Genomic DNA, 26176 nt, shown 5'->3' with positions numbered 1-26176 from the left:
GAAAACTACTCTCCAACACAACTGGTCACAGATGAAACTATTATGTAACTGCTGGCACTCTTCAAATGTGAAGAACACTATCTCCATTTCCCCTATGTAAGCCCAAAGAGATGGTATTAATATATTTAAACATCTACTGGTACATTGATGAAATAAATGTCATGGAATACAGAAAACACAGCCCACGGTCTCTTTCCCCAGAGGTAAAGAATGTACAGTTACTTGTACTTACTAATGACTGAAAATATCAAATCAAAGACTCAAGGGCAAGCAAACAGTGTGTTTAAGATTTTACCTTAATTAGTCTTTTACATTAGATAATAACGTGCCTGTCAATTCTGTACATTTTAAGAGACTCCAGTCTCTACGTGTGGCAACACCATATGTTTTCCCTTCCATAAACAGGGGTGCAAGTCTCTGGTCTATTAAATGCTTTGGAGATCAAAAGGTAGACTGGAAGGTTTCCCTTCCTTCTTATGACTGTCACTTTTGCTCTTCCAGGCAGACTACCGTAATTGTATAGGATTATTTAAGACGTAAAAATATGTAACATTTAAGACTCTCACAGAGAGATGATTAACTGCTTCAATAAATGAATACGTATTATAGGCCCCAGCACTGTTAGGCTGGCATGTAGGAAAAATGATGGTTAGAAGGGATGTTTTTTTAAAACTAAGAACTCAAAGTTGACTTCTGAGTTGATGTTTTTCCTTTGCAGTTCAGAGATTTCTCCTGGATTCCCTCTAATACAGTAAAAATGGTCAGGTCCAAGTACAACTAAGTTTAAGGTAAAATGTGCTGCCTAAAAAAAATGAGGATTTCTGCCAACAGTGCAGCAAATCTTGATTAGGGCTTAGATGTCAGAAAGACTGGCTAGTTTTGTGGAGCCAAGCAGCTGTAGCTATATTCTAAGGAAGTCTTTGTTTAATGAAAGGAAACAGGATAAGTAGGAATCTAAAGGCCTCAAAAATCATCTTTTTTTCTCCCTAAATAACAGATGCAAGTAGATCACGTGAAGTCAAAGAAGTTTACCAGGGGCTTTAAGTTCCTTCTCCCTTTCAAAATTCCTTCTTACTTAAAAGGAAGAAAAATAATAGGTGTAGGAGGAAGTGAATTCAACAAACATTAAGCACCTAATATGTGTAAGGCCCGAGGGATACAAAAAACATCAAAATCAGTCTCTCCCGTCAAGACGCTTACACTCTACAAGTGTGGGAGAAGAACATGAGAAGTACAAGGAAAATGGAAGAATGCTCTGAGCATTAATAACTTGGTAGGGAGAGAGGAAAGTTCTTAGACGAGGGGATACCTGATCTAAGCCTGAAGGAGAGTGAGGATTCTGTGAAGCAGAGAAGGGAGGACATTCTAAACATGGGGAAAAGCTTGCAAGAGATTTATAGTATAAAGTTGGGATCAACAAGGAAAGACATAGGAAGGAGGTAAGGCTATGGAAAGTGTGTAAATAACAGGACATTAAAGATACAGAGATATGGCAGGAAGCATCAGTTAAAAGCATCATTCAGGCACTGCTGCAAAATACTCTTAACTTGTTAACTGTCCAAGAGGAGTATGATCTATAACATCATGCTCAATCATTGGAGGTAGAAATTCATGAATGGAATTGTAAATTCCATTCCCAGAATATCCAGTGATTTAGTGCGTTACACTGGACACTCTTTGTTACCTAAGTGATTTATCTGTAAAATGGAATAAAGAAACTGGCAGTCTTTGTAAGGGAAAGAAACGTTTTTGCTAACCACAAAAACAAAACAAAGCAAAACAAAAACAAACCCTCCAGTAGATGGAAAGTAGTAAGGTTAGTCAGAAGATTATTGATGCCCTAATTCAGAGCTTTTTGATAAAAGCAAGTGGTAGTTTTGAAGCTTGGCATTTGCAACAAACAGAAAAACTGCCATATCTATGCTGATAACATAAAAAATACAAACTGTAGGTTAAAAAGTTTTAAAAAAAATCAGTCAAAATGAAAAACAGCCCACTGGCCTAAATCCTTAATGATTTTGGAGCTTCAGTGAGACAGAAAATAGATGGGAAATTTGTCAAAGAGTAAAGTAAAACAAAAGTATAGTTAGTCGCTATATCCCTAAAAAATGTGGGTACTAAAAACAGCCTATATAAGGGCCAGTCAATTTGCAGAATGACAACTTTGGACTTGGAAAAAAAAATAGAAAAAAAGATTTTTCAATATATTATCTCCCTTTTAGCTATAGTTTCCCATATGAACTATGATTTTAAAAAACCTACATGGAAATAATCAGTGATTTATTTATCTATCTAGGGTTTTAAAAAATCTCAGACAAAGAAACTCTGGTTGCTCCGTACAAACAAAGACAATGAGTCTGACTTTGCAGAAGTAGGTCTAAGAGTGTTGTACTATGCAAATATTTTAAGACTTTTTTGACGTGTTGATAAGGTAGTTTTCCTTCTCTTTTTCTGGCATTAAAAAATACTTTATATGGGATGGCCCTCTGGGAGGGGATGGGAAAGAAATACTGGGGAAAATTATGGTGATAAAAAAATTAATTTTTTAAGAAAAGAAAAAGGAAAATTTACTTCACGATTTGAACATGTCTATTCATTTTCTCCAATACCTTCCTGCAGTAACAGTTCTGGAGGCTGTGCCCCTGAGGCCACAGGTTCAGTTGCCTGGTCTGCAGTAGGCTGTGTCCTTGCTGAAACACTCCCTGATGAGAGTGTGGGTGGTGCTGGACTGGTCTTGAGAAGCTGAATGTTCTGCTTTCCAGGACAGGATGAAGAATCTGGAACAGAAGAGGGCAAAGTATTTTACTTACAATATCATATCATAATAGATTTATTTAATTTTATTTAGCTATTAGTCACTGTACTGAGAGGATAATTCATCTAGCAAGCTTCCTTCCAGTTTCCAGATTAAAGGTTAAAACCCTCGAGTGCTAATATGATTCTCTTTTAAATGAAAATCTCACTAGCATGTTTCATTAGTCAATCAATACAATTTATTAGTCACCTGCTATATGCAAGGCACTATGCTAAGGCTGGGATACAAAAAGTGGCAAAAGACAGTTTCTGCCCTCCAGGAGCCAACAACCTAATACTTACATGCTTGCTGCCTTTAGAAACAAAACAGAGAGCTTTCAGTCTTTCATTCAAGCCATCAACATGAACACTAGGGTGTTGTGCACTGAGATAACTTAGGAATGAGGGGGACAGAGGTTTGACCCTTCACTAAGGAACCCTAGATCTTTTACTTTTCTTAGGCTTTTTGTTTTTTAAAACTCAGTGAAGCTGCCCACTGTTACTTTTGACTGTTTTACTTCTGTCTGCTGCCCCTACTCATTTCCCACCCAGATGTCATAGGAGAATTCCAAGGTGGCACCAACACTTTGGAGGTCAGGCACGTCGGATCAGTGTTAGCTGTGCTGATTGGAGACCTTTTAAAAAGTTTAATGGACAGGAGTATATTTTGGATCGATGAGGTTGTTCAATGTCTAGCATATGAATAAATCTGAATGAGAGAGGATTTTATAAAGCATAATTAGGGAGGCCAGACAAAAATGTAATATAGTTAAATTAGGCGTCTCCTTTTTTAAAAAAAAAATTACACCATCAGAAAAATAACAAACAGGGGCGGCTAGGTGGTGCAGTGAATAGAGCACCGAGCACCAGCCCTGGAGTCAGGAGGACCGGAGTTCAAATCCGACCTCAGACACTTAACACAAAAAAACTAGCTATGTGATCTTGGGCAGCAAGTCACTTAACCTCAACTGCCCTCCAAAAAGAAAAAGAAAAATGACAAACAAAACAATTTAAGTTTTTTTATGTGGTTAAAAAGAAGCCCCTTTCCCTACATCTTATTTCCCAAACTACAGGTTAGCTAAAATTCTTTCAAAGAAAATAAATTGGTATAGGAAGTGTCGGAGTAGAGTGTATACTCTGCCTGATTTAATGAAAAGTTAATGATTTAATATAAATTTGATAAAATGATTTAAAGAAAAGTCCTCTTAGATGACCCACTCAATGCTCCAGGGAGTCTTTCCTTTCCTTACCATCCATATTATTCATCCAAGTTATCCTCTCTAGTGGCCTCTCCTGCCCTTAATCAATACAGGGTCTTGGTAAATATCTTATATACAAGACACTCTGGGGAGCACAGTGCAGCATGTCTCATATTTGTCATCTTTCAGATCATGGTGTTCCATAAACTGTAATCACACAGCATCAAAATGAGGACACAGAAGCTAAAGCTTAGAATTACCCAAAGGGCTGCATGACATCTCAAATGTGGTCCAGGTGGATTTTCTTCTTGTTCTCAATTCTGGGCCAAGATAATTTTCCATCTACTGTACCTATCTAAGACATGTGTCTAGAACTGGAAGGGACCTTACAGACCACCTAGCCCAACTACCTCATTTAATAGATAAGGAAACTGAGGCCCTGAGAGGCTAAGTAAAGTTTCACAAGAAAAGCTGGATGGAAATTTGGGATTCCCTAGGATTCTCTTCACTCCACCAAGCAGGCTCCCAAAGGCCTCCTCATCAACTATATATCACAGTCTAACCTTTTTATCTGCTTTTTAAAAAAAAGAGTGGGTAGTAGGGTTAATTTTTTTCACAATGCTTTTGATTTTTCTAAGGAAGTTGTTCTGTTCCAGAGTTTGATATGATTAATAGACTGTTATCTGCAAATCTAAGCATTTGGAAAACTCTGATATCAACAGGAAATACTGTAGCTTATAATCGAGGATCAACATATTTTAAAATATTGTAAAACAGATGCAAATGTTTCCCCATATTATACCCTGCTTGATGCCAATTTTCAGCACAGCACTGATGAAAGTAATTTCAGTATTCACATGGGTCACAGTTATATATATATTCATACCAGCATGAATAGTAATAACTGATATATTCATGCCACTACTTATAATTTTAATATAGGGAGTCTCCAAAAATCTTAGTGCAGTTTTAAGCTACTATACACACATAAATGCTTGAAATACTATTTCTTTTTTTGGGGGAGGGGATGGCAAGGCATTTGGCGTTAACTGACTTGCCCAAGGTCACACAGCTAATAAGTGTCAAGTGTCTGGGGCTGAATTTGAATTCTGGTCCCCCTGACTCCAGGACTGGTGCCTATGGACTGCACCACCTAGCTGCCCCTAAAATGATATTTCTTTCAAAGCTCTTAGAGCCAACTCTACACAATGTCATTTTAAAGGAAAGGGCAGATTTTTCATACAAATTTTTCCAAAGAAGCTCAAAACCAATAGGTAGTTGTTTGTCTGAAAGAGTCTATGACTACCACGTCTAACTTAAAAAAACAACAACACCACGATTTTGCTCTGAGGGTCCAAGTTGATGAGGTTTTAGTACTGCCATGGTATTGGAACCGGAATCCTCTTTTGTGCTGTTAGGTCTGTCTGTTCCTCTCTCTCACACACACATTAAAAACTCTCATAAACAACTACTACGATTTAGGTAGGGAGTTAATTTATTTGCAGAATTCCTCTGTATCAGAAGAAGTGATGTAGTGAGTAAAGCGCTGCCCCCGGAGTCAGGAGAACCCGTATTCAGTTCCGGCCTCAGACACTTAACACCCATACAAAAAAATCCAGCTGTGTAACCTTGAGCAAGTTACTTAGCCCCAATTGCCCTCCAAAAAGGCAAAAAAAAAAAAAAGATAGAAGACATGGAATTCCCACTTTTATAACAAAACTGAGGATTTATGGTTTAGCACTCTGTATTTGGTGAGATATGCCACAAGTGACAAGAAAACCTTTACAGCAGATATTTTACTGGATATTCTGTGACTGTCTGCACGGCCCCTGAAGAAAGTCAGAACGCCCATGATACTGCTTGAAGCTTGTTTCCTGAATATAAAAATTCCTTCCCAAACTCACAAAGAATGACTCTAACATTGAGTATGGCATTTCATTTCATAAAGAGAAATGGATGGGTTTATTTTATTTTTGAGGGTTTACTTGCTGTAAATAAAACCAAAAGCCAGCATTCATCAATTACAATTTGTAAACTTAACTTTACTACAAGAGCTTACTGTTTTATCACCATAACAGGTTATGTGAATGAAAAACTTCTTCAAATAGATAAATTCTGGCTCTACCTTCCTATAAACTGCCTGTATTAAGAAAAATCTTTTAGTCACCACGATTCAATTTTGTGCAGGAAACACACAGTCAGACAATAGTAAATTCATATCTTAATTGTTTAACTTGCTACGTGTTTCTAACACATTAAGAAAAACAGATTAAGTTAGGCCTTGAAAGAAAAACATGCTGTGATTATGATGTGGTTACAAAGCCTGCACTAGATTTGAAAGTTGGCTTTGCTCTCAATCTCTCTTTCATCTCTTTACCTATCAATTTCTCTCTCCCCTTCTCACTTATCTATTTTAGCTGAGTGCCCTTGGGAAGGTCTGTGGGCTTCAATTTTTGTACCTACAAATAAGGCATTGGAGAGTAAGTGATCACTAAAGACACCTAAATTTACAATCCTAAATTTACTTTCAGCTCAGTAAAGAAATCATCATATGGGGTGGCTAGGTGGCCCAGTGAATAGAGCACCGGCCCTGGAGTCAACCTAAGTTCAAATCTGGTCTCAGACACTTAACACTTACTACCTGTGTGACCTTGGACAAGTCACTTAACCCCAATTGCCCTGCCCTCTCCCCTCCAAAAAAAAAAAAAAGGAAATAATCATATTCAAATACTTAAAAATTCAAAATATATTAGTTGATCCTATAACACAATGGTCTCCAAAGCTGGAGCTGTGTACCCCTCCCCATAGGGGCTTCTGGAACGATTCCAAGTGGACAGGAAGATGGGTCACATCCCACCCTCCTAGGAACCTATGTCAATACTTCTCCCTACCCCCACAACAAAGGGGGTGGTTAGAATCTAACCTGAAGAAGCTACACAAGCACAATGCCCCCACATATGCATCTCTACTTGGGCTGTACTGGGGGAGTAACAGATCTACCCCCTCCTCATTTTCTGATGACTGAGCCACACAGGATGGATAGGCAAGAAAGGATATCTTGGGAGGGGTGGAGTCAAGATGGCTGAGTAGAAACAGGACCTCCACCCGGCTCGGGCTTCCACCTTCCCCAATCCATGTAAAAGGGGACTCTAGAGCTGCAGAACCCACAAAAAACTAAACTCCAGTTGAGGAAAGCCTGGCAGGAATCAGCCAGTGAAGTGCTCTGGGAGCACCCAGGTCCCCAGAGCTGGAGGCTTTAGACCCAGGATGGGCCTGACCAGATACCTGCCAGAGGGACTCCAGATCAGCAGCAGCTGTGGCCGTTTCCAGATAAATCAACACACAGACATGAAAGACAAAGTGAGAGGTCAGTGAAGTGTGGACTTTGGGACCCAGTAGGTGGGAGTGCCCCAGCTTTTGCCAAACCCAGGTCGAGAAGCAGCTGAGACACCCAGCACAGCCAGCCAGCACGAGGCAGCTTCAGCTCCTGGCCTGCAGAATGTAGGGGGACCAAGCACCAGGGGTAATCGCTCTTGCTTTAACCTTCTTGGATCTGGATTGCGGTCTAGGGTGGAGGTCCTGGGGTGCATGAACAGCTTGCCAGAGCATGGGGAGGCCTCAGAGAGAGCACCCATCTAATACCTCTGGCAGCTGAGAAAACCCCAGCATTTGGCACAAAAGCTCTCCTGTTTGGTGGCAGAGTCCTACTGTGGCAAAAAGCCCAGGGGTCAAGTGACTGAGGGGTGACGAGACCAGGCAAAGGAAACAAAGCAAACAGAAGATTCCAACATTAGACTCCTATTTTGGGGACAAAAAGGAGCAAAAAGGAATAGGAGGAAGACAGTGAAGTCAGAACTCCTGCACCAAAAGCTTCCAAGAAAAATACGAGCTGGTTACAGGCCATTACAGAGGACCTTAAGAAGCAGATAAGAGAAGTGAAGGAAGAATTGGGAAGAGAAATGAGAATGATGCAAGAAAATTACGAACTGAGAGTCAAAAGCCTGACTGAGGAAACTAATAGCTCAAAAAATAGACTAACTCACATGGCAAAAGAGGCTCAAAAAGGCAGTGAGGAGAAGAATGCCTTAAAAAGTCAAATTTGCCAGATGGAAAAAGAATCTCAAAAGCTCACTGAGGAGAATCATTGCTTCAGAATTAGATGGAGCAAATGGAAGCTAATGACTTTATGAGAAATCAAGATGCTGTTAAACAGATCCAAACAAATGAAAGAATAGAAGGCAATGTGAAATATCTCATGGGAAAAACCACTGACCTGGAAAATAGATCCAGGAGAGATAATTTAAAAATTATTAGACTACCTGAAAGCCATGATCAAAGTAAGAACCTAGAAATCATCCTCCAAGAAATTCTCAAGGAAAACTGCCCTGATGTTTTAGAACCAAAAGGCAAAAATAGAGGTTGAAAGAATCCACTGATCACTTCCTGAAAAAGATCCCCAAAAGAAAACTCCTAGGAATATTATAGCCAGGTTCCAGAATTCTCAGATCAAGGAGGGAATATTACAAGCAGCCAGGAAGAAACAATTTGTTTTTATTTTTTTAAAGCAATCGGGGTTAAGTAACTTGCTCAAGGTTACACGGCCAGGTGTTTCTGGGTGGGTGCTAAGTGTCTGAGCCCGGGATTCGATCTCCAGGTCTTCTCAACACTAGAGCCAGTGCTCTTACTCGCTGTGCTACCTGGCTGCCCAGGAAGAAACAATTTGAAGATTGTGGAAACACAATCAGGATAACCCAGGATCTGGCAGCTTCTACATTGAGGGATCGAAGGGCCTGGAATAGGATATTACGGAGGGCAGAGGAGCTGGAATTAAAACCAAGAATCACCTACGCAGCAAAACTGAGTAACATGTTTCAGGGGAAAATATGGTCATTCAGTGGAAGAGAGGACTTTCAAGCATTCTTAATGAAAAAATCAGAGTTGAATAGAAAATCTGACATCTAGAAACAAGAAGCAAGAGAAGCCTGAGAAGGTAAACAAGGAAAAGAAATCATAAGCCACTGATCAAAGTTGAACTATTAACATTCCTACATGAAAAAAAGGTAATTGTAATCGATGAAACTTTTCTCAGTATGAAAATGGTTGAAGGGAATAGAAATATATATATATATATGTCTGTATATGAGGGTATATGGGCATATGAATACATATGTGAATGTGTGTACATACCGTGTTTCCCCGATAATAAGACACTGTCCTATTAATTTTTTTTGGACAGAAAAACACCAGAGGGCTTATTTTCAGGGGAGGGCTTATTTTAATGAACATTGACAGCAATTTGGTGATTACAAGCAAATTGTAATTACAGTGATTACAAGCAAATCACTGGGGAAGAACAGGATGACGCGCTCACTGCTGCAGCTCTGATTGGATGCAGCTCGAAGCGCGGCATGCGTTTCACCGGGGGGGGGAGGGGGACGGTGCATACAGAGGGTACCGTAATGTAGCGTGTAGCGCAGGGGATCACCTTCACTACAGTAGCAATCTCAATAGGGCTTATTTTCAGGGGAGGGCTTATTTTTGGGATAGGTATTATTATCGGGGAAACACGGTATGCTTACAGGTATATATAGATAGAGGGCACAGGACCAATTTAATAGGAAGGATTGATACTTAGGAAATTAAGAGGTGAGAGAAATATAATGAGAGGAGATGGAGAGAGACAGAATGGGGTAAACTATCTCATAAAGAAGAGGCAAGGGAAAAGGGTTACAATGGAGGGGAAGAATAGGTAGGCAAAAGGGAATGGGTCAACCTTATTCTCACTGAATTTGGTTTGGGGAGGGAATGACATACATACTAAATAGGGTTATCTCATCCTACAGGCGTGCAGGGGGAAGGGAATGAGAGGGGGGATGATGGAAAGGAGGGCAGGCTGGCGGGGAAGGAAGTTGGAAGCACTCACTTTTGAAAAGGGATGGGATCAAAGTAGAGAATAGAACAAGTGGGTGGTGGGATAGGAGGGAGAGAAATATAGTCAATCTTTTACAATATATCTACTATGTTAATGTTTTGCACTAGCTACACATGTACAATCTATACTGAACTGCTTATCTTCCCAGTAAGGGTGGGTGACAAGGGAGGACGGGGATGAGTCTGGAATTCAAAGTTTTAAAATCAAATGTTTAAAATTGTATATACATATGTATATTATTAATACTATCTTACATGTAATTGGGAAATAAGATATACAGGCACTGGGGCACAGAGATCCACCATGCCCTACTGGAAAAGTCTAAGGGGGTACGGGAGAAGATATGGGAAAGAGCAGATTGGAGGAGGGGATATCCAGTGGGACTGCTATTCTGGGGTGGTGGGAAGGGGAAAAACGGGGAGAAAATTTGTAACTCAAAATCTAGCAGAAATTAATGATGTAAATCAGAAGTTAATAAAGCATTTGGAAAAAAAAAAAAAAAGGATTTCCATTCTCATTGCAGATGTCATTATATTCATGACCCTTGCCCATAAGTCCAAACTGGGGAAGGCACCATATCCTTCCAGTCACCCAGGATCACAATCTCTGTGTCAGCCCCAATGTTCACTCTCCTTCACCCCATACATCCAGTCATTTGCTAAAGCTTGCTATGGAGGTAAAAACAACTTAAAAAAAAAAAATCTGCTTCTTTCAATTCACACATCACAGTTCAGGCCCTCATCACTGAGGCTATACTATAGCCATAGCCTCCTGGAGAAACCTTCCTTAAAAGTCTCTTCCTTCTCCAATACACCCCTCTGAAAGTGATTTTCTTAAAGCGTAAGGCTAATCACATTACTCTTTGCTTGAATCAGCTTCCCATGGAGTTGAGGACCAAATAGTAATCATTTTAGGTTACATGACTCCTGTCTTTTTTTTCCTAGTAGGGGTTCAAGATCAAAAAAGTCTGGAGCCTACTGGTGTAATAAATGCAATTTATTTAGGAGAAACCCACCTTCTCTTACCCTTCCTCAAACTACTAAGACAGAGTCAACAGATGGGTTCAATGGTTAAGACAGGCACAAAGCAAAAGATTCATTGTTCAATACTTACCAAGTCTTAAGGTAAAGGTAACTGATCAAGCAATGGCTATCTTGTGCAATGAGTGCAGAAGTATTTTTCTCTTACACAAAACTCCCTTCTCAAAGGGAGTATTATCCTAATTTATTTTATTTTTTTGGAGGGGGGAAGGTAGGGCAGCTGGAGTTAAGTGACTTGCCCAAGGTCACACAGCTAGTTTTGTGTTAAGTATCTTGAGGCTGGATTTGAACCTGACTCCAGGGCTAGTGCTCTATTCATGTGCCACCTAGCCGCCCCTATTATTCTAATTTTAAAGCTTCAAATGAAAAGGGCTCTGGTAGTTAAGAGCTCTAAAGACATAGCATGTAGAATTAGCACACACTGTTGTGACACTGTGCACACCAGAGCTTCTGGTATTCTAGGACACAAACCAAATCTGGGCCAAATCTTTGCAAATTCTTTAAATTAAATTTTATGTTTATTTTTAGTTTACATCATTTATTTCCACAAGATTTTGAGTTGTATATTTTCTACCTGTCTTTTCCCTACCCACCACCCCAAAGCAGAAATCAATCACACTGTATAAACCTACCCCCAATCTGCTCTCTGCTATATCCTCCCCCATCCCCCCTCCAACTTTCTAGTAGGGCAAGATGGATCACCATACCCCAGTGCCTGTATATCTTATTTCCCAGGTGCGTGTAAAATAATAATAATAATATATATACATATTTTAAACATTTGATTTTAAAACTCTGAATTCCAGATTCTTTCCCTTCCTCCCTCATCACTCACACTGGGAATATAAGCAATTCAATATAGGTTGTACACGTGTAGCTATGCAAAACATTTCCATAGTGGATAGATTGTGAAAGATTATTTCCCTCCATCCTATCCCGCCCCCCACTTGTTCTATTCTCTACTTTAATACTGTCCCTTTTCAGAAGTGGGTGCTTCCAACTTCCCTCCCACCCAGCCTGCCCTCCCTTCCATCATCCCCCCTCTCATCCCCTTCCCCCCTACTCTCCTGTAGGGTGAGATACCCTATTTAGTGTGTATGTCATTCCTCCCTAAGCCAAATTCAATGAGAATAAGGTTGATATTCCCTTTTGCCTTCCTGTTCTTCCCCTCCATTGTAAGTTTTCCCTTGCCTCTTCTATATGAGATAATTTACCCCATTCTGTCTCTCCCCATCTCCTCTCATTATATTTCTCTCTCACTTCTCAATTTCACCTTTTAAGTATCATCCCTTCCCATTAAACTGGTTCTGTGCCTTCTATGTATACCTGTATACATATATACACACACTAACATATGTATTCATATGCCCATATACCCTCCTATATATATGTACACATATATATTGTAGCAGCAAGCACCCCAAGCGTCCCCATGGTTTGCTGCCAATACAGGTTCTTGGATCTGCTTTGATAAAGGAAAGCAACTCAAAATGGGTTAACAAGCTTACTTTAATCAGTCAAATATGTATCGTTTACCTAGTTCAGGGGAAAAAGGTCAGCACCCCGAACTTCAGAATATACAGACAGAATTATCAAGACAGAGAAACAGATCAAGTAGACAGTTTCCTGTCCAACCATTACATCCATACCAAATCAACATCTAGTCAACATCTGGGTTTTTCAAAGCCGAGGTGGGGCTCTCAACGGCTTCCCAGAATCCAGATCAAATCACAGAACACTTCTCAAAGTGAGCCCCAAAACAAAGCTACACATCAGGGCTTATATAGCCTTCTCCTGGCTCAGAGAATGTAACAACCTTATTGACTCAATGGCCAATCAAGAAGTATCTACTGAAAAACAAGCCTCCCACCCAAGGCTCCAAGTACACTTTAGCCTAGGGGCAGGGAAGATCTTTAAAATTTACATTCCCATTACACATACACACACATTTATATTCCCTTCACCTATCCTCATACTGAGAAGTTTCATAAGTTACAATTATTGTTTTCCATGTAGGAATGTAAATAGTTCAACTTTGATTAAGTTCCTTATGATTTATTTTTCCTGTTTCCCTTCTCATGCTTCTTGTATCTGAATGTCAATTTTTCTATTCAACTCTGGTTTTTTCATCAAGAATGCTTGAAAGTCCTCTATTTCATTGAATGACCATATTTTCCCTTGAAATATGATACTCAGTTTTGCTGGGTAGGTGATTCTTGGTTTTAATCCAAGCTCCTTCGACATCATATTTCAAGCCCTTCGATCCCTCAATGTAGAAGCTGCCAGATCCTGTGTTATCCTAATTGTGTTTCCACAATATTCAAATAGTTTCTTCCTGGCTGCTTGTAATATTTTCTCCTTGATCTGGGAACTCTGGAACCTGGCTATAACATTGCTAGGAGTTTTCTTTTTGGGATCTTTTTCAAGAGGTGATTGGTGGATTCTTTCAACCTCTATTTTGCCCTCTGGTTTGAAAACATCAGGGCAATTTTCCTTGAGAATTTCTTGAAGGATGATTTCTAGGTTCTTTTTTTGATCACGGCTTTCAGGTAGTCCAATAATTTTAAAATTATCTCTCCTGGATCTATTTTCCAGGTCAGTGGTTTTTCCAATGAGATATTTCACATTACCTTCTATTCTTTCATTTGTTTGGATCTATTTAACAACATCTTGACATCTCATAAAGTCACTAGCTTCCATTTGCTGCAATCTAATTCTGAAGAAATGATTCTCTTCAGTAAGCTTTTGAGATTCTTTTTCCATCTGGCAAATTCGGCTTTTTAAGGCATTCTTCTCTTCATTGGTTTTTTTGAGTCTCTTTTGCCCTTTGAGTTAATCTATTTTTTAGGGTGTTATTTTCTTCAGTCAGCTCTCTTTTCATTGATTTTTTTTTGCATCATTCTCATTTCTCTTCCCAATTTTTCCTCCACTTCTCTTATTTGGTTTTCAAAATCCTTCTTAAGCTCCTCTATGGCCTGTAAGTAGTTCATATTTTTCTTCGAAGTTTTTGTTGCAGGAGTTCTGACTTCGTTGTCTTCCTCCCGTTCCATGCTTTGATCCTTTTTGTCTCCAAAAAAAAGGAATCCAAAGTTGGATTGCTGTGTTTGCTCATGTTGCCACTCAATTACTTGACTTTTTAACTTTTTGCTGCAGTATAACTCTGCTTCCTGAGAGGAGAGCTTTGTCTTAAATCACTGGGATTTTCAAAGCTGTTGGGTCCCCTCTCTGAAGCCTCCAACAGGCTCTGGCACCTGGTCACACACTCCAGGACCTCCACCCTAGACTGCAATCCAGATCCAAACAGGTTAAAGTAAGAGCAATTACCCCTCAGAATGGTGGCTTGGTCCCCCTACAATCTGCAGGCCAGAAGCTCTGAAGCAGCCACGTGTCTGCTGCCTGGCCTCAGCCCCTTCTCCCTTCTGGGGGCAGAGGCCAGACCATACTCTCAGTCCCCTGTTCCCAAAGTCCACACTGACCTTTTACTTTGCCTTTGACATTTATGGGTTGATAATTATGAAAATGGCCACAGCTGCTGGTGATCCACTCTCCTGAGGTCCCTCCAGCCAGGGCTGGTGGGGCCACCCTGAGGCTAAAATCTCAGGCTGTGGGGGTACCTGGGCTCTGTTCCCAGTGAGCTTTGATGGACCCTTCCTGCTGGCCTGCCTTCAGTGGGAGAGTTTTTTCTGTCACTTTGTGGCTTCTGTAGTTCTAAAGTTTGCTTAGAGTCATATTTTACAGGTATTTGAGGTGGTTTTGGGGGGAGTTCATGGAGTTTTCCTGCTTCTACATCCCCATCTTGGTTCTGCCATCTTTGCAAATTCTTTGACGATATAAACAGCTTACTGACAGGGTAAGTCAACTAGCATTTATTAAGTGCCTACTCTTATGTACCTAGTGCTTAGAGATACAAATAAAGGAAAAACCACCCCTGTCCCCACCCCCAGCATATTGGAATTATTAACCTTAGATGCAATGTTATATGTGTACGTATATGGTTCCAAAACCAGCCTACAAAAATCTGTTTCACAATAAATCAGAAGTTCCAACACCACATTTAGTAGTATCACAGAACTTAACCATTATTTATAAAATTTTTGGGGGTGTAGGTGGGAAGCTGCCTCCATTATTTACTCAATCATTATTTTCTAAGCACCTACTACAAAGGAAAAGCTATTCCAAAAAAGATATTTTACTTCCTTTTTTGGTGGAAACTGATGAACTTTGTTTTTTTACATACTGTCTTTTTTCTATTTGAGGCAAGGGAAAGAAGGTAATTAGCTAAGAATTTAATTGTGGTGGGGAACCTTCAGCCTTAAGGCCACATACGCAGACATATGTAGCCTTCTAAATCCTTAAGTGTGGCCTTTTGACTGAATCTAAATTTTACAGAATTTAAAGATTTAGAAGGCCACCCCTGATTTAAGTTAACTATGGGGAGGGCACTAAGAACGAATTATGTTTTAAGAGATTTCTTCTAATTTGGGGGGGGGGGAACCTTCAAGTAACTGAGGATGAGCCTAGGATTACAGAAAAAAGGCAAACAAACAAAAACTCATTCCAAAACCAGTCTCAGGCAGTTTGGTAGAGAAATCCCAAAGTTAGCTTTAGGAGCACTCTGGGAGCAAGTGAGATAATATATGAAAAATATTTTGGACTTGGACTTTTCATACTTGAGAAAGGAGGTGAGGGAGGGGAAGGAACAGGGTAGCAACAGAAGCCTGAACTTTTTGGGGGTTTGGGCGGCTGGCTCTAGGGAAATCCTTCCCCAAGGTGCCCATGACAGACTGGCAAGGGAGACTGAAGGCACTGTTGAATCTAGAACTGGAAGTCTAAAATCTGTGTCTGATCCTTAACTATACCATTCACACTTTCATCTGTGACCATGCACAACTCACTTCCTCTTTTGAGGCTTCAGTTTCTTCCTCTGTAAAATGAGGAGGTTTACATGCATGACTTCTTAACCTGGATTCTGAGAATGTTTTAAAAATATTTTGGAAACTTCTTTTCAATATAATTAATTTCCTTTGCTAAAAAAAAAAAAGAGAAAAGGGTTCTGCAAACTATAATATGAAGATTCTTAACTCTCTGTGTGTCAAGGACCTCTCTGTCCATGGATCCTTTCTGAAAATGTTTTTAAATGCCTAAAAACCACAAAGAATTACAAAGGAATCCAATGATACTATTTTTGGGTACCATGAAGGACTCAGGTACAGAACCATACCATAAAGGCTTATACAAATGTCAACTTAGGGGCAACTAGGTGGTACAGTGAGTAGAGCACTGGCCCTGGAGTCTGGAGGATTTGAGTTCAAATTGGGCCTCAGACACATGGCACTTACTAGCTTGTGTGACCTTGGGCAAATCACTCAACCCCAATTGCCCTGTCTTCCCCCCCACCCCAAAAGACCAAACAAAACAAATGTCAACTTACGAGGAAGACAAGGATGTAATACAATTCTTGAAGTGGGGTCCAAAACGCTCATGGGCTGAGAAGCTTCAGGTTGATTAGATAACCAGTTAAGTTTGTGAAATGGAAAGACCTAGAGTCAAAATTTCTAGGAACCAAGAGCTGGAGGTCTGGGAAGTCTGCTTTTCAGAAGCTTATGTTCTGACAAAGGAGTTTATGACACACACACAAACAATGCTATCTTCCCTCTCTCCCTCGCCAAGCGTAGTTAATAAACGGCAGCGATAACGCAAAATAATAGTAAAAGAAGCACTTTACAAATACAATCTTTTTTATCCTCAAAACAACTTTGGTAGGTAGGTGCTAACATTATTCTCATTATGATCCCCATTTTCAGTTGAGGAAACAGGCAGATAGACATTAAATGACTTGTCCAGGGTCACACAGCTAGTGTTTGAGGCTACATTTGAACTGAATGCAGGTTGACTCTCTATGCTCTGCACTGTAATATAGGGACAAAATAACTATGTAACCTCTGAGGATGGATGATTAATTCTTAGGTGTGGGGATGGGGATTTCAGAAGGCTTCACTGATGAATCATTTTATATACACACACACAAATATTTTTGTAGAACTCTGTAATCCTTAAAGCACTAAATGTATTAGCCACTGTTATTAAAATTTGAGATGGACCTTAAAGAATGGATAGGTAGAAGCAGTGGGGGGTTAAGGTGGGTTGATACTAGTGGTAGCAGTAGAAATAGAAAGGAAGGTATGGATTGTCAAGACACTGGAAGTGGTCTCCTACTGCCTACAGGAGGGAGGAAGAAAAGAACAGTCAAAGATAAGACTGATGTTTTCAGCATGGGTAACTAGATGAAAAGATGGTGCCCTTGGAAGTACTAGCAAAGTCATAAGGAATCAATTTTGTCTATACTCTCCTCTTGTGACTGCATCTGCTCTTAGAGGTTCAATTACCACCTCTAGGCAAAGGACTCCCAAATCTATCTTAAAAGCTCAGTCTCTCATTTGAACTCCCAAGTCCTCCATCTCAGGCTGCCTGCCTAGATGGCCCACCAGCAATTCACACTCACTATAGCCAAAGGTGAACTTCATTATCTTCTCTACTAATGACTGTTCTTCCTTCAAAACTTTTGTTTTCTGTTAAGAAGCAAAATTATCTCCAAATCACTCAGTTCCAAACCAAGTAATTTTTGAGTTTTCCATCTTCCTCACTCCCCATGTCCTATCAGTTGTCAAATCCTACCAATTCTATTTCCACAGTCTCTCATGTCTCGATTTCTCTCTAGGCTATCTGCCCTCTCCTCACCATTTACTTGGAATACTGTGACTGATTAGACTGTGTCTGCCTCCAATGTTTTCCCTCCTTCAAAAAAATTTTTTTAAACAAAATTATCAAAGTAATCGATCTTCCTGGCATAGACTACACTACATTACTCACCTGCTTCAGTGGCTGCCTAGTGCCTACAGGATAATTCAAACTCTTTGGCCTGACATTTAAGTCTCTTTACGACTTGATTCTAACTTCTTTCTAGGGTTATTTTACATTACTCTCCTTCCTTCCTTTAGTCAAATAGCCCTGCAAACTATTCCTCAGAAGCTGAACATCCATGGAAGGCATCATCTCTATTGTTTGGAACCATTTTCCTTCAAGGCTCAGCTCAGGAGCTATCTCCTAGGGAGCATTCTCTGATAGGTTGATATCTTAAAGTATCTTTCAATCATCAAAGAATCTTATAACACTGTGTGGCTCTCACTTTTACACCTATACCCAATGGTGTGTTGGAGCCAGCTAAAACCAGCACGATGTTAAATTTTCAATGTGAGCATTTACACCTTGGAAATCAAATGCTGTAAATTAAAGCTTGATTTATTGTTTTTTTGACAGAATTAGAAGCAACGAGTTTACACAGTGGGTAAAGCACTAGGTCTGGAGTCAGGAAGACTTGAGTACAAATCTGGTCTAGCTGTGGAACTCTGGGGCAAGTCACCTAACCTTTGTTGCCTTAGTTTTATCATCTGTAAAATGTGGATAAGAATGTGAGGCTCAAACGAGATAATCGAAAAGTGCTTAGCACAGCACTTGGCACATAGTGCCATATAAATGCTTATTATTAAGTGATGGAGAAAATACTAATGCAGATTCAACTTAAAAGTGTGTCACGTACACGTTTATCCCCCATGAAAGCTGGTTATTGAATTACCTGCACACCCCTACCTATGACTTTACTTCTTATGACATTTATTTCAGTGTCTGTTAAAAAAAAAGAGTGATGAGACAGAAAAAGCTCTAGATTGGAAGTCAGAGAACCTAGGTTCAAACCCTGGTGCCACTGCTTACAATATTCGTGACCTTTATCAAGTTATTTAACATCTCTTGGGTCTCATTTTCCTCAACTATAAAATAAGGAAGTTGTTCTAACGTCCATAAGAGCTCTGAATCCACAATCCTATGTCATGTATGTCCCTTTTATAGCAATGACTATTTTTACCTTTATTATATCCCCAGTGCCCAGTACATTGCCTTGCACAGAATAGGTCGTTATAAATATTAATTTAATTAAAGGTAAATTCAATTCTGAAACTGTTGAGTTAGACACACCACCAAGGAATCAAGGAGATGGTCCAGCAGACAAACAGACAATCACAGCTGCAGGTCCAAAGCTTGTCTGAGAGGATAGGCTTGAATTCAGAATTCCATTTACATGCAGCACAGGTACCCTCTTACCCCAGTTATGAGTCATTAGTGGTGATTCTTGTGGTCTGGGACAAGAAGGCCAGTAGGGACAAAGTAAAGGGTCAGGAGGATGCCAAGGACACTGGGGAAGGAACTAGCAGATAAGGCGAGCCTCTGGAGCGAGAAATGGAAAGCACAGATGAAGAGATGAGGACAGGAGGTTTAAGAGCAAGATGAGGACTGGTGGTGGGGTAAGGCTGCAGAGTTCTTCGCCAGAACCTACTGACTCCCTTATTGCTACCAGCTCCTGCTGCTGTTAGTCTCTTCCCTGGAAATTAGTGCTACAAAATGCAGTCTCACAATTTCTCCTCTCCTTACAATTCTAGATCAAGTAACAAAGACCCTCTTAAGGTCGGCAAACAGATTTTCCTGCAGCAAGTCAGGAGCCAAAATAAGGACGTGCCTATGTTCCCTCTATCCTCCTTTTTCCCATTGACACTAAAAGGTAGGATTGACAGGATGCAGTAACAGAATGGACATAGAGCATAAAGGAAAAGAAAGACTCAAAGGTTTTAAGACTGAAAGACTAGAGAAATGGTGGCAACACTGAAAAAATAGGGAGCATTATCTTTACATCTCTCCATTCCCCAGCACACAACTGGTCAAATATTACTGAATGAATGTCTCCAGGAAAGGAAGACTGGTTGGGATGATGAAGAGCCGTTCTGACACACTGACTATGAGGTGGTGATTTGATAGAAATGTGGGCCTGGAGCAAGCCAAGGCTAAAGATTCATTTATTAAATTTCTACTACATGCAAAAGATTTAACAATTTAGAAACGATGGCAGAAACCAAGAGAAGATGAACTCTTTCAGGTAAATGTTTAGACTGAAGAGCTGAGATTTCTTGGGAGTACAAGATTCAATATAAATATAACAAAGTTAGGGCATCAATTCATCCCAGACATTAGCTGATCACTTTAAAAGGCTGTTAGCATCCATACTTTCTTTGAAAAGTCATAATGGGTGGTGCAGGCCTCTAATTCCTTGTTACTAGGGAGTCAGCCAGAGCTGGCAGGCCACTTGAACTCGAGAATTCTGAGCTGCAGTAGGGCCAAAGTTGACTGGGAGTCCACATGAAGTCTGACACTGGAATTAAGCCCCCGAGAACAGAGGAGGCTGTTACCAGTTGCCTAAGAAGGAAGGAACCAGCCCAAGTAAGAAATAGAGCAGGTCAAAGCTCCCATGACAAGCAACAACGAGACCAGCCCTGGAGTGACTGCTGTATTTCCAGCGTGGGCAAGATAGAGAGATCCAGCCTCCAACAGACAGAGAAATTAATGAGAAAGCAAGCAAATAAATAAGTAGCTCAGGAGAATATCGAGTCATTTTTTATGTACCAATAAGTACACTTGACCTACTTTAAAACTGCAAATGACTATTTTTCATGTAGCAAAGGAAGATACTTATACTTTATTTTCCCCAACTAGAGAATGGCCTGATTCCTTTAAAAAACTAATTTATTTTAAACTCACTTTAGCTTTACTCTCACAATCAGTTCATTTTCTCTGCTGATGAAAAGGTGAGATTATGTACTTAATTTAGGTAATTTAAGATACAGCAATCAAGCATAGAATAAAACTTACCAAGACATATCCCAAAGTCAACCCATTCCATTAGCTTAAACCTTGACAAAACTTGTCACTCTTGGGTGGCCTAGAGAATAGAATAATGTTGGGCTGCCTTGTACTTTCCCCCCAAAAGGATCACTGCATAATTTAAAAAACTCTGACTGAATAAAAAATTAGTAAAGACATAAAGCTATAACTGCTGATAATAGCTTACATTAATAATTATTAAGAACTTCATAAATTTACAGAATATTTCCTTAATGAAATCAAGACAAATGAATGGTACTGAATTCTTATTTTTACTTGTTTGAATATGCATTTTTGTCCAGCAGTTGTCATTGAGAAAATGATAGGTCTTAGTAATTATGAGATTAGGATTAGAGAAAATAAATTAGTTGTATTACTTGGGTCATTTTTAGGTTAAAAAAACGAAGCATTTCGGTCATCTCTTGGTAATTTAGTGCTACAGCAATATATGATCTATATATACTTGCTTATCAATCATTAATTTTTCTTATTATAAAAAAGGAGAAAATTTTGATTATGGCCAGTGTCCTAATGGTCACTTCTTTATTTTGATTTTAATATTTATCCACATTTTGTCATAAACATGAAACTTCTTTTAATCTTAAAATCTGAATATTTTGTTTACATCTATCCTTGACAGTTTCATTCCAGCTTGTAATGCACTAAATTTCATCAGTGGGCTCACCATGTTAGGTTACTATGCTAGGTTAAAAGCCATGTAAGTGGTGGAGTAAGAGAAAGGTCTGACTGGATTCTAGTTCTGTCTCATGGTGCCTTACTTGTTTTATGACTTTGGCAAGGCACTTAATCCCTGGGACTTGGTTTTTTCAGCTGTAAAAGGGAGGAAACGACACTTGCATATACCTATTTCAGACTACTCTGAAGATCAAATGTGACCGCATATAGTGTTTTGTAAACATTAAGTATTATAAAAATATAAGCTAGTATTCATACTCTTAGTGCCTGGCATCTCCTATTCCTAGATATAGTTAAAAAATAATATGCCTCCTTTGTCCCAGGTAGATCCTTCTATGATAATAATGATGTGCAGACTTTTTTTGTATGTGTGATCAAAATGGACTGATTAAAGGGTTGGCTGAAGACTAGTTACAAACCCATGCAAAGAACTACAACCAAATGAAGTAGCCATGGTTTTAACTAAACAACAAGAATATACCACACTCCATTAAACCTAATACTAGAGTAAAACACATGTCCTGAATCTTAACATACTGTGGCACTTTCCCAAACCATAAAGGCAGACTACGTGTCACGGTCTTTTTCTTATTCTCTGCTTCCAAAGTGATTAACTGACTGAATTAAAATTATTATATTCATTCCTCTTCCCATTTATATTTGCTAAACTGTAGGCTAATGCTTAAATATGCAAAATTACCACTAAAGCTTTTTTTTTACATTTCTAACAGTGAAATTAGAAAATCAGTAATTAAGTAGAAAAGAAATATTCAACATTACAATTGATAACCATGCCAAAATTACTCAAAGGTTAAGCTGTTTACAGCAAAAGTTAAATAAGCATACTTATAAAAGGTAGTTTATACCTTTAATCTCTTATTTAACACTGCAACAAGAGTCACAATAAATGCTACAACAGGAGGTAATGCTAGGAAAATTAAACCATCTACTAATACTTTAAAGTCAAGTGTTCAAATTCAATCCTTTTTTTTTCATGGTGGTGGTGGGTAAGTTTGAAAAGTGACTTACAAATTGGCTTAGCGATTCACAGCATTCCTGGGAGCATTTAAAATGGCAACTATACCATACCTTTCTAAGACTTATTTTGATTCTAAAATGTTATTAATTCTGCTTTGGGCAAATGCAATTTACTAGTCCAAAAAGTAATAAGTAAAAGTATAGCCTTCAATTCCTTTACAATAGATCTGTGTTCCTAATAGCTTCCTATAGTTAATATAATATCTACTGTGAGCTAAATTACATTGGATAAACTTCCTAACTGATGGTACTTTTGACTTTGCTAGTATTGTGCAATGTCACACCCTAACCTGTGCCAACAGAATACATTTTCTAATACTCTTTCCTCGCTCCTGTGAATATTCAATACCAATAAGCTGTCTACCACTTTTCCAGTGTATAAGTATCCTCCGACTACTAACTAATTCCAGAACTCAGGACAATTGAGTTTTCACTCAGTCACTTTTACTCCTACACCTGAGAGGAAAAAGGGAAAGAATTGCATTATCTTCTTCCTCTCCTATATATCATAGTATCACACAAGTTTAGAATTGAAAGAGTCTTAGGCCTATCTTCCACCCAATTCCTCTGACAACACTGCTGGCATACTGTTGTTCAATCTTTAAAATATTCTCTAAAGACATTATTAATTCCCAATCATATCTTCATACGTTTTCAATCCTGAATTCAAGGCAGCTTCTGCAGCTCCAAGTTTAGAAACAGAATGAAAATGGTAGTCAACTAAAAATACAACAGTAATAAAGGCACGCATCTTAGCTATGGAAAAGATTTTTAATCTAATCAATTTAATTATACCTTGGCCTATAAGACACAAAAGTAAACACCAAACATTTAGGAGTAGGGAAAGAAAAGCAAATGATGGTTAGCTAACAGTCTGGCAAAGTTCCATATTTTCCTTTCTTTCTACTTCCTATTTTACCAACTGACTGGGAATAGGATGAAAATCCTGGGAACAGCCTGTTGTGGAAGGCAGCTCACCAACCTTTGCTGTAGTAAATCAAGGGGCATTGTGGTTCATTCTAGGTGGAAAATAATTGCTCCTGTAAAGCTGCTGCTCTGGAGGGAGAAGCTGGTTTCATCTTCTCTCTGCAGTATCCAATTTCACTGACAATATTCAACTTTCTTGAGATTCTCTTTGCTTCCTTGACATCCCATTTTCCTGGTTTCTTTCTAACACTCTACACATTCCTTTTCTGGCTGCTCTCACTTCTCTATCCCACTTAATGTAGGTCTTCTCCACAGCTTTCTCTACATTTTTACTCTTGGCAAACTCACCTATTCCTATAATTTTAACTATTAGCCCTGTAAGTAGACAGCTCCAAATTTAAATTTCCAGCCCTGACTTCTCCTCCTAAGCTATGTGAAGGTCCCACCATCTCCATTCAAATAGACCTGATCCTGTCATTCTTCTGCCAACAACCTTTTCAATGGCTTTCTCTTGTATACCAAATAAAATCCAAATTCCTTAAGTCCTGGCACTCCAGTCTACTTTTTAAAAAAAATCTCCACATTTTCTCTATCTCGACTCCCAATAAAAAGAATGATTTTTGTCTCTGATCAAGGTAACTAGAGCAGCCCATTTCGAATGTGAAACCCTTTCTTCAAGTTCTATTTCAAGTGCCCCTTCTATCCATGTCACCATCCCTGATCTGTCCAGCTAGAAATGACAGTAAGAGAATCACCCAGGTGTCAGCCTAGCTAATCTGCTAAATTAAACACCACATTCTTTCTTTAAAGCAACAAGTGCCTCTGATCCCTTTCTTCCTCAGCATTCACTAGAGGACTTGTATATATGGCTATGGTGAATGTTTAATGAATTGGCTGAAGCATAACCTCAGAGAGGCTCCTCTTTCCTGGGCCTCACCAACTAAGCACCACAACTGTAGAACTTGGTAGTTTCCCATAGTACAGTGGACATCAAGTCACAAACATCATGGAGTATCCACTATCCACAAAGGATTATGCTAGAACAAAATCAGATAGTTGGGCAACTATGTGTGCAAGTAGTACTGTTTCTGGGAGAGGACAGAAGGAAAACTTATGGTGAAAATTAAAAAATGAACTACATTTCCAACTTCTCCATAAGACAACACACTCTTTAATCTTCAGAAAGCTAATGATCCGGTTTAGAATAAGTGAATTTCAACTAGAAGCTTTTGCAGATTCTAGTTTAGTAACATACCTGCACTGGAGGTGCTGCTTGATGTAGCCAGGGATCCAGTGTGATTTTGGGTAAGGTCATCTTGGGTGGACTTGAGGCCTGGAGTTACCCATGACGAAGTACTATATCCTACAGGACTCTGACGCTGCTGTGGAGGATGGTTGACGGCTGTGTTTTGACCAGGAAATGAATTCTCTTTAAACTGTGTGATGACTGAAGTACTCTGTGAAGTAAACACTTGCCCATATGGATCACCAGCAGGCACCGAAGGATATGAAACACTAGGGTACACAGCACCCGAAGCAGTAGACATAGCATAATGGCCAGAAGTAAGGGGAAATCCCTGAGAAGCAATGGAAGAATTGGCAGAGGGAATGACTGGGCTGTTGTAGTGATTACCAAAGGAGGAGTATGGCTGGGGTCTACCTGTGTGTAAATGGGATGCTGAAGATGCACCGCCACCTGGGAATGATCCAGGAGTGGACCCTACAGTATGAGGAGCAGGAGGACCCCTGCCATACGCCTGCTGTGATCCCAGCTGCATGTTCATTGTGCTAGGACCTGTAGCAAGAGTCACATTTTGTGTTGGTACTGTGTAGTGGCCAGAGTAATAATCAGTTCCATACTGGCTTTCCAATGGCAGAGGGGTACTTTTCCCAGGTCCTTGGGAGTAGAGTCCTGAGGGAACAACATAGCCTTGAGGATGTAATCCATATCCAGGTGGAAACTGCATCTGATTCTGTGCTGGACCTGAGAAAAGGAAGAAAATCCTCATATAAATAACTGAAATAAACTACTGAGGTACAAGAGTATGAAATACTGGTGCTTAAGAAGGGGGAAAACATCATGTTTATACGAGGCAATATTTCTGAGCACCTACCTAAAGAGGGGCATCACTGAATTCTTCCTAACATGACAACCTATTTTGGGAGGTTACACTGTTATAGATCTCTTATAAATCTAGTTCTACTCCTAGCTTTGTGACTATTTCTTCTATGAGCTTTAGGGTAAGTCAATCTTTCTATGGCTCTTTGATTTTTCCCCAGTAAAACTGAAGACTATGCCCTTTCCATCTCTTAACAGGAAACTAGAACATAGAAAATTTACAGTTATGGGCAATTTAATAAAAGGTATAACATGATCATCATTATGTTCTTTTACTATCAACAACAAGCCTAAAAGTCCTGAAAGCTCCTCAATCCTTCACTGGGTAATGCAGTAGAAGTTAATTTCAACCTCTCTATGGCAGACATAATGAAGACTTTGCTACACAATTAAGAATGAAGCTGAGAGGTGTTGGAGAAAGAATACTCTTCACGTTTCAGTTACAATTATATTGAGAATACAGAATGTATATGTCCATATAATACCCCAACTTCCAAGTGCTTTAATTAAATTATCTTGCAGGATGATTGGAAATATTACATTTATATTCAAAATTCTCATTAATGAGCTTTTTTTTTAAAAGAATCAAATAGTAATCCTTAAAACAAGTTTTGTTTCTTCTTTCTCATGGTTCGTTCCATTGATTATAAATCTTCTTTAGAACTTG

General features: G+C 39.3%; 1 protein-coding gene across 3 annotated transcripts in view; it reads right to left on the bottom strand.

Moving 5' to 3' along the window:
• Positions 1–26176, bottom strand: part of SEC24B (SEC24 homolog B, COPII coat complex component) — a 98672-nt gene that overhangs the window by 56802 nt on the left and 15694 nt on the right. For all 3 annotated transcript variants that reach the window (XM_069095059.1, XM_069095060.1, XM_069095063.1), the window contains exons 2-3: positions 24646–25374; positions 2610–2777 (exon numbers count right to left, since the gene is read on the bottom strand). In XM_069095059.1, coding sequence (XP_068951160.1) covers positions 2610–2777; positions 24646–25374 — 897 coding nt within the window. The remainder of the gene's footprint in view (positions 1–2609; positions 2778–24645; positions 25375–26176) is intronic.

The sequence above is a fragment of the Petaurus breviceps genome, unplaced genomic scaffold, assembly GCF_028583685.1.
Source record: "Petaurus breviceps papuanus isolate PSGF00001 unplaced genomic scaffold, PetGlider_PUasm1.0 126, whole genome shotgun sequence".
Classification (NCBI taxonomy): domain Eukaryota; kingdom Metazoa; phylum Chordata; class Mammalia; order Diprotodontia; family Petauridae; genus Petaurus; species Petaurus breviceps.
This window is presented reverse-complemented; position numbering and strand designations above follow the sequence as displayed.